The 14170-nt window shown below is 38.0% G+C and overlaps 1 protein-coding gene across 6 annotated transcripts in view; it reads right to left on the minus strand.

The window, feature by feature from the left end:
- VEZT (vezatin, adherens junctions transmembrane protein) overlaps positions 1-14170 on the minus strand; it is a 68173-nt gene that overhangs the window by 36477 nt on the left and 17526 nt on the right. For all 6 annotated transcript variants that reach the window (XM_055807360.1, XM_055807359.1, XM_055807358.1 and 3 more), the window contains exons 2-5: positions 13935-14069; positions 6938-7027; positions 4292-4467; positions 1272-1547 (exon numbers count right to left, since the gene is read on the minus strand). In XM_055807360.1, the coding sequence (XP_055663335.1) occupies positions 1272-1507 (236 nt within the window). In that variant the 5' untranslated portion in view covers positions 1508-1547; positions 4292-4467; positions 6938-7027; positions 13935-14069. The remainder of the gene's footprint in view (positions 1-1271; positions 1548-4291; positions 4468-6937; positions 7028-13934; positions 14070-14170) is intronic.

The raw sequence follows: 14170 nt of genomic DNA on the forward strand, positions 1-14170 counted from the left end.
AATTTAGATACTGACCACAAGTTCATTTGCTTAAACTTAGGAAAAAATCCAAATGTTTTTCTTATTTGTAATTTGGACAAGCCCTGACAATAATTTATTTTAAGAACCCATTTGCAAAGATAAGACTGCCTATTGCTTAACTATATGCTTCTTCAGCAAAAAAACAAACCAAACAAAAACAAAACACATAGCTAGGCAGACTGAAGACATGCTTATGCATTCCAAAGGGAGAATGAAACATTTCTTCTAATGAAGCATACTGAAGGTATCTCAAGCTAGAAAAATAATTCAAAATATTAAGTCTACAGTTTCAAGCTTGCATGTAAAAACATGTGCCTGACTGCAGAATAGTTGGTCTGGCATGAACAAACAATTTCTTGGTGCACACAAGGTCATTTTTTATTGTTTTTAGAAAGAAGTTGACTGCATTTTAGCTGTTGGCATTTCCCACCTCCCTTAACCTTAAGTCTGACTGGCAAAGCTACATACCTAACCATAGGTTGTTATAAGGGCATAAGGGCAATGAGAGTACACAGAGCGGACCTGTTGGCTTTGGGATCATTGCATACACCGAACATTTTCTGATGTCCTTTCACACAGAATTATGCAAATATTACCAAATAGCTACAAAAGCTAAACAACCAGGAACACTTTCACATCCCTTAAGTGGATGAGAGGAAAATTCAGCAGTAAATAATTTAAGAATCTAAACTTCTCAACAACTGCATGGAAGAAAAAAAGAGTAAACTTTATTTGAGGTGGGAAATGACCTTGATGGTCTTTGCTGATTGCTGTATTCTTATTACTTCAGGCTGTTATTTGTTACATAAAAATAGGATGGTTTTGATGTCATCTTGTTTTCTAAAATAAGAATGATTACTTGGAGGTCAATTTATTTACATAGATTTGGTAATATACGATATAAAAAATCCTCAAACTACCCTCTAAATGACTCCCCAAAATAATTAACAAAATTGGTTTAAGTTCCATTTTTTCATGTACTTCATTGCTAGCAGAGCAGGAGATTCCAAAGGCATATGAGTTTTGTGAGACTTAATTCTCCTTCAGGATACAGGGTTTTAACACTGAGTTATTAGAATTCATACTTCTAGTACGAATGGTAATTATACTATTTTAGGTAAACAAAAAGCTTTAAGTATTATATTTTTTATGAATTGCACTTGTTATTGGTGATAGTGGAACAAGACAATTTTAGAAGACTTCTTGCTTGAATGGATCTGTGTATTAAATAAAGTGAAATACAGACTCACAGGGTAAATCCTCTGGAAATTACTTCAGTCTCTTGAATGAGTCGTAGAGCTTTCCTCACGAGATTAGTAAAAGCTCGGCTATTCGCCACTGTTTCTTCCAGCTGGATACAGTATTTTCGCAGGGACATTTGCAGCTTGGCTGTCCTCCATGTGCCCCACACTCTGAAGACTGCATAGACAAGCAGAACTAGTCCCCATGGCAGCCACGATGATTCCTTCCACCACGAAGGAAGCATAAACAGTGCACTTACAAAGGCAAGAAACAGCGAGACATCCCTGCAAACAGAGAAAGTACCATCAACCATCAACAGATTCCGGAAGTCAAACAAGTGGGAAAAATCACGAAGCTTTTGGTTACATTTGAGATTACGCCATCTTATTACAGGGCTTTTATGTAGGTCCTGAAGGGAGCTGTAAACACCAAAAACTACTCCTAGTGGCAGATTTAGATGCATAAGCACATGATATTACTTGGTCAATATACTCTAAGGAAACATTTTTCTGCTTTTTTGTGGCACAAGTAGTAGAAGAATAATGCACCATGTCAGTTTCACTTACACATGATACTTTAAAAAAAAAGAAAAAAAGAAAAGAAAATAGAAAAAAAAAATCTGACTACTCAGCATTATAAGACAGGGTGGGTAGGAACTGGAGTATCTGTACTTCCAGGTTCAAGAGTACAGTAGGGAAGGGCATGTTTCTTTTGGTAACAAAACCCTCAAGTAATGCCAGCTTTATTTTTTCCAGACCCTGACTCATTTAACTTGGATACAAACGCACCACTAGTTTTTAACTCATTTTTATAAAGATGGCTTGAATAATAATTTGGAATAATTTGGCAGTTTTTGAAAATCTTTAAAGAAAAGATCTTCTAGTATCTCAGTTCAGTTATTTCTCAAGGAAATTTTAAAAACTTCATAAAGCTGTTACTTTCATCTAGAAAAATTCAACAACAAAAAAAAACCTGCTAGAAAATACAGTGTGTTTCATATATAGTATTATAGTTGCAGTTTTATAAAATTGTGAGAGTCTTCACAGAGATGAATGGGATATGGGCTTCAAGGTACATAACAGCTTTACTTTTCCAGAATTTTTTGGAAGAAAAATATTCAATGTCTTCACCCCTTTAAGCTGTATACCCTGTATTTAGTTTTGGAAATACTCACAAGGAATATTCTCCGATTTCTAAAATAAGGTATGATCTCTGGGTTTCTATTTTCTGGACAGTTTTGTGGTCATATTTAAACAAGCTTTGCAAGTGTTGACTCTTCAGGGCTACTGATAGGCTTCAGTAAAGGTCCAGGGTTAAAATATTCCAGATATGTAGTTAACTTTAAAAAGGACAGACAGGCATTCTAGAACTTCCTTGGTGCATTAAAAAAAATAATCACACACACAAAAAATGAATCTCAATATGAAAGACTGGACGGGATTTAAGAGCTCACTTTGTCCATTTTCAGTTTCTGGTTAATCCAGACCATCACAGACAGACTGAAGGAGAAAATGGAGACTCCACAATCCACCCAGGTAACTATTCCGATTTTCCCAAAGTCCTATCTGATTTACTGGTAAATTCATCACATTATTTTTCCCCATCCCCTTCCCTTTTCTGAACAGAATAGACAATGACAGATGACCACCTTCTCACCAGCTACCTTCTGCACATCATAACACTGTTCTATCCCACCTCCGTTTTCTCTCTTTTGGCCATACAATCCTAGCACACTCTAATGTTTCTGAAAGATTACATTTTATACACTCATTATTCATCTTGTTCTGCTCTTGACTGTCTCTAAATTACTTATGCCACTCCAAGTGTGGCATCCAAACCCAGATACTGTAGCCTAACACAAGGATTAGAAACATACAGAAAAATAAACCCCTGTGCCACAAGGACACCAGGATGATATTTGCCTTTTGACTAATTTGCTGACACATTCCATTTACACTCTGCAACAATGTGCCGACCCTTTTCTGAAGTAGTGCTGCCTACCCAGTTATTCACTACTTTATTTTTTAATTTGATTTTTCCTTCCCAAGTCTAGCTTTAGACTTTTGTCTTTATTGACTTTTCTGCTGACTTCAAGATATTTCTCCAAGCTACTTTTGAACTCCATTCTACCATAACACAAACTTGTTGTCATCTGTAAGCTGAGCAATATTCACAAATTTTGTAAGTGTACTTCATCATCTGAACAGTTAAAGAAACAATGATAGGAGCAGGACCACTGGAAAAATCTGGTTCAAAAGTCCTCTTGTTTGACTGAGAGCATCAATAATGACATATTACAACTTAAACAGCTGGGGTTTTTAACCTGCTGTGGCTTTATAATAATTTTATCTATTTTCCTAAGATATGTATGAAAACACAGTACGGATCTCTGTTATGACATATTTTTATCTACTGATTCCTGTCCATTTCTGAGCAAGCCACTCTGTCAGAAGACCCACCACCCTTGTTACTCTTCAAACACAGGTGGTAGCTGTTCAGACACTGCTGCAACTAGCTCCTTCAGTATTCTAGGGTGAATTTCACCAGCCACTGCAGACTTGAATGCATCTTATTTAAATATTCTTTAGTCTGTTCTTCCGGTATTCTATGTCTGAAAATTAACTGCATCCCCTCCAACATATTTTATGAAGACCACAGCAAAGAAAACACGCTCCAATTCAGACTTCACAATCATGTCTCATTTATCAAAATCACCACTGCACAGCTTTAGAAATTCAAGAATTAATCCACCAGGCTAGTTCTTGCGTATAGCACATATTAGGGAGTGGAAGTATCCATTCATGTCCGTGTAGTGATCTCAGATTAAAACTTGCTCTTTCAATAAAACACCCAAGGAAAAAAAAAACCCACATGCTTATACAACAGTATGGGGACTACTCGACCAACGACTCAAAGACCTAAGAAAAAAAAGTAGTTACTTTATTGCTACATTTTATATAAAGACCACACAATGTATTTTTTGCTTGTTTTACAGTGAATATCGTGGTAGATATTCTCTATACAATACCAAATATTAGGAGTTGCTAGGGAGCGTAGTGTTGGAAGCTGTCCGTTTTCCTGTTGCTTACACTGCCCTGCAGACAGGATACTGGGGTCAAGGAACTCAATCAGTTCCACATCCTCCTGCAGCAGAACTTCCTGTTGCAGGATGGTTCGGAGTGTGTCAAATCGAAATCCAACATCCTTACCACAAAGGAGAAAAAACAGGCATTAATAAAGAATATGCAAATTCTTAAGTTAGCAGAACAAGGAAAAGACCCAGACACTCTACAATTTACTGACAACAATCTGTTCCCAAAGACTACAGGAATGTTTCAGATATATGACAAATAGCTACATCATTTTTCTTGAACTTGCTTAACTTTAAAAACTCACATACTACCAAACAGTTTAGACTTGTAGGATGCATTGCACTTTGTCATCTGACCTAGATAGTAACAATACCTGGAAACATGCCACAGATTATGCCAATATATTTCAGTAAGAATCAGAAAGGTACTATATCTATTAGAAGATCATTAATAAAACAGCAAACACTGTTGGGTTTTTTTTTAACATCATGACATATTTTAAGTCATTAATAAACAACAAAAAATTGAAAGAGGAAGAGAGATAAAGTAGTCAACAAAAAGCAACCTGTTGGGACACTTGGTTACAGTAGGGGCAATGCACCAGACTCAAGCCCTGAGTCAAGGCAGTGAAGTCCTCTCCTGCAGGATTCTGTGCCTTTCCCAAGGGAACTTGATCCAAACATGAAAGAGCAGGGGCTCTGAAGACCTCACACTTGCTAAACTCCAGGTAAACTTCAGGGAGTTACTTGTGGATTTGATGCCGTGATAAGCATTTGCTATTTTTTTCCCTGCAACTACAGCTCTTCAAGACAAATACACAGTTCTTGAAGACAAATATATCCAAGATGGCCCCTTGAAATTTTAATTTGCATCCCGCACCAAACTGTACTTACAAAACTTTAAGTTAAGAATGTCATAACACAACCCAAGTAACACTGAACATGTGCATCTTTGCATCTAGCTAGATTACAGGAGGGGAAGCAGAATATTTCTGAAAAACCTCTAATAGAAGCTGTTAACATAAGTATGACATTTCACAGTACAAAATCTGTTTAGTTCTGTCATTGACAGAATGAGATTCTTTATGAAACCATAAAACAGCTAGTCAAAAGTTTAATTCCACACATTGATATCACTTGAGATAACTTGCATTCTATTTTTAATGGAAAACATTTGCTTCAGGACTGTATGCAAAAGGAAATTCTGCCATCCTCCGAGGCATCCTGTGTCATTTCAGTACCCTGCTGTAGCATGCGGCAGGAGAAACACCTTTTCCATGTTCTTTGGTTGTGTCTCCATCTCATGAAAGTAAGGCTATAAAAAGCTGTTAAGATAATAACTATAATTCATAGGGGAAGAGGGAGGAAGAAAAGACTATCAAAGATCACTAATGAGAGGTTTCAGAGGAAATTTTGTCCTCTTAAGATAAGGGAGAAGTGACACCAATTGGGCTTGGCAGAACTGTCTGAGAAATGGAACCCCCTAACTTCTCATGTTGCTCACTTCTTTTTTTTAAGATACATTTGAAGACATCATCCCTCCATCACAGTAGAAAAAAAATATCAAAAATCTAACTTTTAGATTCTGGAACAGTCTGACTAATATAACATTTGCAAGCTAGACTAAGGAACCTGAAGCAGCTGGGTGCAGGTTAAAGCAGATCTCCAGCAAGCCCAGGCTAGAGACTGAAGTGGATAGAAAGTGGTACTGCGAAGAACAGGTGTAAAGGCAGCATAAAACTATTTTTAACTATCTGGGGTAAAACTATCACCCTTCAGGTCTGCCCCACACAGGCTGACTTGGGCCCTATAAGTTTCTGCATGCTCCAGGAGTAGCAGAATACAACTTCTGGTGAGGCAGATGGATACCCAGCCTGCTTCTGAACTGCTGAGATGAGAGCACATAGGCAGTACAAAGAACTGTTCTTGCCTCTCCCTACAGCCAGACCACTACACAGATGTCATCTGCTCTTAATGCATTAATACTGCTGAAGCATTATAACGGAGGTGCCTTAGTTTGCCTCGCTTTTCCCACATGCACAAGCACTGTGGACAGCAGTGCAGAAACAAATATGCCAGTATGAGTCCAGGGGTAGTACTGCTGCACTGTAGTGGTGCTACACCTGAGCTGGCAAGCTGAAAAAGCGGGCAAAGCAATACTCAGATGAAGCTCAAGAGCATTCTGTCTTGAGATGTGTCTGCAAGGCACTAAACTGAAACATAGAGACTTGCTCAGGCAACATCTCCACACTGCTTTTCACCAAAGGGGGTAGCTACACTGTAACTTAAATCCTTTCAGCCTTCCAGAATTTCCTTAATTTCTCACAGGTTTTATTTTAATCCCTCTTCCACATTTTGAACATCTTCAACCTGGCTACTGATATTGCTCCTGTTCTCGTGTGTCCAATTGACCTGACACACTGAAAACCAAAATAAATATTATCCAAAAAATAAGTAAAACTCTTAGACCCAAAACTAACAATACAGATTAAAGATGGTGCTCAGAGGACAAGGTACAGAGAAGGAAGACTTGTGGATTAGGAAAGGAAATGGGAAGAAAAAAAAAAAAAAGTGATCACTTACCAGTCGGTGAAGTATGTCATCGTTTTTCTTATACTGTGGAAAAGGAAACCAACTTCTAAAGAACTCAACTAGTTTTGACAGGATGCCTTGCTGAAGGGAACAGAAATTACTCCAATTAAAAAAAAACAACAACCAAAGCCAAAAATACATAAATAACAACAGACAACTCTTTTATTTCTGCATTTGCTTTTCTTGTTAACGGGGACTCAAGTACCTGTAAGGAAGTTTCACTTACTGTGTCTGGCCTAACTTCAGAGTACGCTAAGGGAACATCTGCTTCCCGTTAGTTTGCCTGTACACAAGAGCATGAAATAAAGCTTTCAGTAACCCCACCTATTTGCAGCATAATGGATTGTTATGTTATACTGTTAAAAATAACTACAGCTAGATTTAGTTTGATCTCAAGTTGGCAGCTACTGCATTGATATGAAAGACTTTCTCTCTCCCTGAGTATAAAAAAGGCAGGTTAAATTGCTGACAGGGACTGAAGAAAAGTAAAAGACCAGGAGAGGAACAACCTCTCCTTGGCAGACCACCACAGCTTGAGGACAAGACTCTGGAGGAAACTCCCTGTCCCAACCAGGGTGTGTTAGCTGGTACTTTGTCTCCATGCTGCTTCACATGCAACCTAAATCCACACTTTCATCTGAGCTGAAAACACAACTTTGCACACCATTAGTTGGCGGGACTGCCACTCGGTCATCACACATTTTACTCATGTGTCTTTCTAAAATATGATGCATGGAAGATCATCATTAAATAGATGCATGATTTTGCTTCACTCTGCAGCCATTCAATGAAAAAAAAAGTGTTTTTGACACACACTGTATATCTACTTTCCTCAGACTGAGCTGACAGGAAGTATTTTTCAAAATATCTACTTACATATATTTCATGAAGGCCCTACCTCTTAATCTTCAGACTGCTGACACTGTAATACAATCAAATGAAATGTATGCCAAAAAACATAATTGTGGAGTACTTACATTTTGTGGCATACTGTCTCAAAATAAAAAAAAACAACAAACCAAACAGATTATAATAGCTTAATGTATAAAGGGTGTCTGCATTAAATCAGCTTCTTTTTCTTCTGGTTTTTCTCTTTGTTCTTTTTCTTCTCCCCCCCCCTTTTTTTTTTCTTCCTTTTTTCCCCCAACTCTAAGGTGGGAAATAGGAGAGTAAAACCAAGCAACTGAAGCTTGGAGCTTGGCGGTTAGCCCTGTGATCAGCCTGACAGCCCTCTGAAAGGCAGTGTGACACAAGTTTGATGAAGCAAGCAGGGAAGAATGGTTTTAAGTAACATCAGAATTGCCACCCTAAAGCCTTTATGCTTCAAGAATTTTTGAAATAACTTTGGTGTCCATTTAGGTAACCTAATTCCTATATTATATATCTATATCTATATATAAAGCTTTCCTTTATGTATGCCTCATCTTTCTGTGTACACTTAGAACTGCACACCTATGCCAAAAGAAGTGTTTTTAGGTCAGTGGAGAGACAAACCAAAAACAGGGGTTTGATAACGACAGCTCTTCCCGATATACAGACATCACCGTGGCTTATTAGGCGAAGCTACCCCAGCAAACCACACTTCTTAAGACTGTGGAATAAATCCAAGTGATTGTACTTTGATGTTGCTCAAGAGCACTGACAGAATTTGGAAAATAAGTGTCACAAACTGCAGCACTAGCTTATCCTCCAAATTTCTTGTAAAGTGGTGCAAAATAAAATAAAACATTTTGATTAGGATTTGTGGAAAATCAAGATTAAATAAGCAAAGGTCCTTGCTCTGCGTTTGAGTTGCAGACAGATACTTCATTCAGAAATACTCTTCCCCATACTTTGAAAGCAGAATACAGAAGGAATTGTCCATTTACTATGTAAAATTATGTCTTGGAGCCTACCATTTTCAACTGCTTAGCCTTCACAAGTCTTTTGAGTTTTCATCATAAACATTTAAACCTACACCAAGGATAATTTTAAACTGCTGCCAGCTGACTAAACTAGACTGGAATTACTGAAAGAAACTCTCATACTAGTGTGCTACATAAGTAACCTTTTGGTTTATTTTCTGTGTTTTAGTTTAAAAATAAAAACCTGAGCTTGCATAAACACTCAATAGGCATGTCAGTGCTTGAAAACACAAAACAAGACAACCCACTGTCTTGGGCCGTGACCCAGTAGAGTACAGTAACACATTAAATTATTCAGATCTTTGGAACAGTGTCTCACAGTTTGCATTCCCATTGGGAGTGTTACTGACAAGTAAAACAACTTTCATCAACATGCAAGTCAGGTCATGTTGGCAATGCTTCTGGAGTATTCTTACAACTTTAGATCACCACTCAAACTCTCTGTAAACTGAGTAACAAAGATGTATTAACTCCTAACATTTAAAGAAATAGCATAAGACATGCACATTTTAGGTACGCTCATTTAAATCTAAAATAAAATTCTAAGGACTATTTCTCTTTTGTACAGGATGAACCTGAAATGGCAAACTAGCAGGTATCTGAAATACTATCATTCACATTGGCAGCTTTCAGTTCTGTGCACTTCAGAAAGAAGATAATGCTACATATGAAATGCCTTCCAGCTACTCAGAGCTAGCATTAAGTGAGTGGGAGCCCTAGACAAAGGCAAAGGACTGGTCCCTCTGCCCTTCCTCATCAGGTCACCTGCACAGCCACTGAGGGCTAGCTAGCCTCAACACCATCCTTAGTAGCTGCCTCCAGCACCAGCCCTGTTCTAGTGATGAAATATTATCACATCTAAGATGGGATAAGGTGTGACAGTATAATCAATTTAAACATTCAGATATGCACAGCAGTCTAGGAAAATGACTGAGAAAAGAAAAATGTAAACAGGAGGAAAGACATTCCTTGAAGATCAAGCAGAGTTACTCAAATAGAATTTAACTCCAGAAAACAAGTTTAGGAACTCTTGCAAAAGTGCTTTAGAGTATCAAGTGATCATGAGACCAGAACTTTAGCTGTAACTTTCTCCAGAGATGGGTACAGCCAGGAACACTGCACCTATAAATACCATGCTAAATCACATCTCTGTACTCCCTCAGATGGGAGACTGGCATTTCATCAGCCCTCAGAACACAACCTTGAAGCACTTTTTCAGCTCAATGTTCATTAAGACTATGTTCCGATTAAAAAAATCCACTAAAACCACACACACAGAGAACTATTTAAGATGTGCTTCAAATTCAGCTGATGCTTTCTGCCTTTCATTAGACCTGAACCATACGCTCTGCTTGGCAGGACAGCAAGACACAGCAGCAATACTTGTATCAGTCACTAGGGTCCTCTTTTTTTTCCAGATTCATTTTTTCAGTCACTGAAGATCCCAAACTATATCATTGCCTTGCCAAAATCTTGCTACATGTCACCAGATTGCATCCGTACAGGGTTCCTACTTGACAAAGTACAAGACGAGTAAACAATCTCAACTCAAAGAAAAAGCAATACTGCAGCTTTTCTATCTTAATAAAGTGTTAAAGGCATTTGTAAACTTGCTTTTCAGAACAGAACGAAAATGATACACACACTAAGCATCACTCAGCATGGAACATCATCTACACCCTGTGCATATATTTTGCACTACACTAAGCCTCAACTAAGATAATTTTATATTAGGACTGTGGGTAGGTACATATTCAGAACTCAGAAACCATTTGTTTCCCAGACATTTCATAATTTCAATAGACTAGGCTAGTGAAGGCTGACAGAAGGGAAGTGGTAATAGTCTCATGTAAAAATGAGCACATGATTGGATGGGAACGTAAACAATTTGCCTGTATGTCACAAAAAGTTTGCAACAAAGCCTCAGATCCCCCAAAATCCAGTCTACTTCTGTAAATGTGTGGCCAACTGCCCCTGCCTCATTCTCTTTCCTTTTGAGACACCCTACAAAAATGGGACATCGAAATCAAATGACAAAAACAGACTTTCTGGTATCAGATTACAAAAGACAAGTGTTAACATTCCTAAAGTGGTACTGGAACAGCAGCAGGAAGAACCTATGACATTTTATCGCTAGAAATGACACACAGGTTTCTTCCTTATTTCCACTACATACCCTTGTCTAGACAGAGATGAGATAATATGAATGTCATCCTAGTATTTGTAAGAAATGGACAGCCCATTTCACACACCCACTCCCTTCAAGTTGCAAGACAAACCATGACGAATGACTTCTACATCTGACACAATACTGGAGGACTTGCTCCCAACACGATAAAATTAAGTGTAAAATGCCTGAGGGGAAGGGAGGGGAAAAACCAGAATACTTGAAGCTTTTAAAAGCACCATATCTTAATATTTTTGAGGTTCTTAACCCCACAGCACTTTTGTATTACATTCAGTGGAAATTATATACGTGAACAAAGCATCATACTGCTTTTACTGACTTCCACAAAAGTAATTATGCAAAATAAAATAATGCAGCTAACAAGTGATAGTCCGTGCATTGCTTCATACTAATGAACAGATAATCAGCCAATTAAATATGTCACTCTAATTTTCATTTAACAGTGGTTTAATTAAAGTCTTCCTGCATTAAGCCAGAATAGGTATCTTCAATGTAAATGGACCACAAAATTGCCAAGAGCTTTAAAGGGAAAATTTATTTTCATGTGGTTTCTTGGGGGTTATGGTGAATGCCAGCTGACAATTCTGAAGAGGGCAGTGTACCTAATATTTCCATGAATACTTTTAAAGGTAGTTTAAATTAAAAGTATAAAAATGGTGTTAAACCCTGAATTAAATTCACCCTTGTCTTGTGACCACTTACAGAAGCAATCATTATTGCAAATGCAATAGCTACCCACACCAACAGTAACTAGAAATCAATTTATTCATTAAATTTAAAATAATCTTACATTACTAGCCAAGGAAGCATGGAGACACTGTAAGAATCAGTTCTCCTCCTCCTCTCAGTTAATCTGTTTCTTGGGCTTACAAATCCTCAGCACATGAGACTTTTTCAAATGACTAATGAGTGTGTGAGGAATCTTATATAGTCTATGCAGAAAGAAGCTGAAATGAGTATCACTATATGAAACTATGATCCATCAACACTTCCCTAAATACTGATAGATGAATGATCCATCAACACTTCCCTAAATACTGATAGATGAATAAGCTTCACACTGCAGCTTCTAAAATTTCACTTCAAACACTGTGCAAGTCAGTCCTTGCATGTACACCATGCGACTGTAAACATTTCAAAAATCACATTCTTCCCCCAGATCAGAAAAATATTGACTAATGTTATCCACATCAATTAATACACTTCTGAATCCTACCGCACCTATGATACTACACAGAGCAGAACAGATTAAAAATCCCACAAGAAAAAAATACTTCTGACCTAAAACAAAGGAGGAACAAGAGGGACATGTATAAAATTGAAAACATTTAGTTGAAATAAAGCTTAACTGCCACCATTACTTCGCTAACTCCTTGCAGCATCTGAGAACTGACTAGCAGATATACGTCAAGATGGCATTATTTGAGAAAATATCCTAATTAAAGCATAAGCTCTCCTTATTTGCCATATGATCACTCATCTACGAAAACCTGCAGAGAGATCTGGAGATCTCAGGGCCACTCATATCATATTGCCTGTGTTTGGGAAAAACAGGATGCTCTCCTCAGTTTACCGCCAGTTAATTGGGAGGGTAGAACACTGTGGAGCAGGAAAGGAGAAAAAGTTACAAACAAGAGGAAAGTGGTTGTGAAGCTCTAATTTGAAGATGGTTGAAAAGATATAAAGCAGGAACGAATAACTGGAAAACTGAGCTCCAGTGGAAAGTTAAAAGCCACAGAAGGCAAGAATCAGATGCCCTAAGGTGCACAAAGATGGAAGCTACCATACATGATGGGGAGAAAGGAGAAAGAAATAGTAATTCTTCAGAGGCAATGCATCAACCCATGAATGCTTGGTTTGGGTTCTTACCGGTGAGGTGCTGCCCACCTCAGCCTGGAGTGGTCAGGACAGAGAAGTCTGCATGGAGGCCTCTCTTTCCCCTGGCACATAGTTGGAGCATGTCCACTGAAAATTGAACTCTCCACTGTGGAAGTGAGAGGCAGGCAGAACATAACTGCTCTTTGCATGCTCCATCTAGGTGCTAAGGAGAAGACAGACCAACTACTGAATTTTCAATATACTTGTTGCAAACAGATTCCTACATCAGCTGCCTCAAAAGAGGAATTTCCTCACCCACACTACAGCTCCTCATCTGAATCACATTGCCTGTACACTACTACTAACAGTAAAATAACATTTTTAATGAGGAAAAGAAAAAATGTGTAGGTCATAGTAGGTGTTAAATGGCCAAATTCTCAAGCATTTTAACACCAAAAGTCCACAAACTTTTACTTAAAATGATAGAGAAACAGGAAGTCTGAATTAATCAGCTGATGATCCTTGTCAGCTGTTACAGTTAGGAAATCACCATAACATAAGCAGAGTTCTACTACCTCATTCATATTAGTTATTGTACTTATACTTCCCAGAAATCCTCTTTCTTAATATGTTTTGTCACAGAGTAAGCTATATTTAGCAACTGAATGCCTGAGAAGGGCTGGGAACTGTAAATGTTCTGTTCCAGAAAATTACCGGGTTTATTCCCAGAATCTCATCCTAGGCTAACATAATAATATCCAGTAAATAAAATAATTTACAACACTCAAAAACCTCCTCAACAAAGTCTCCTGCTTCCCTAGCTTACATGAGTGCAAAGAAACACTCCAAACTATACCGGCAAACCATGCATTTCCAAACACATTCCCAGACTAGACAGGACAGCTGGTTGGGGTTTGTGTTTGTTTTTTGGGGTTGTTTTTTGGGTGGGAGTTCTTTTTTTTTTCTTCTTTTTAATACACTAAGAGATTTATCTTTATCCCCTCTGATTTTGCCTATTTGTGAAGTAATGTGGTTCTCTTTTGAGAAGATAAACACTCAGGAACAGGAGAATGCTCACTTTCTGGGCAGCATGCACAGTCCGCTCTTTTTGGCTTTCCACTGCTGCACATTGCTCTGCCTTCTGTGACACCGATGAACATACTTCAAAATCTGTGTGTCCCAAATCCTGCAGATAGCGGTAGAGTGGGGAATTCTAAAAGAGATTTTAAAAAGAAAAATGAGAAAAAGAAGTTAAAAATCATTCCACATTTCCCACAAAACACAACTGTAAATACAGCAGCCACACAACCAGCA

The sequence above is a fragment of the Falco peregrinus genome, chromosome 6, assembly GCF_023634155.1.
Source record: "Falco peregrinus isolate bFalPer1 chromosome 6, bFalPer1.pri, whole genome shotgun sequence".
Classification (NCBI taxonomy): Eukaryota; Metazoa; Chordata; class Aves; order Falconiformes; family Falconidae; genus Falco; species Falco peregrinus.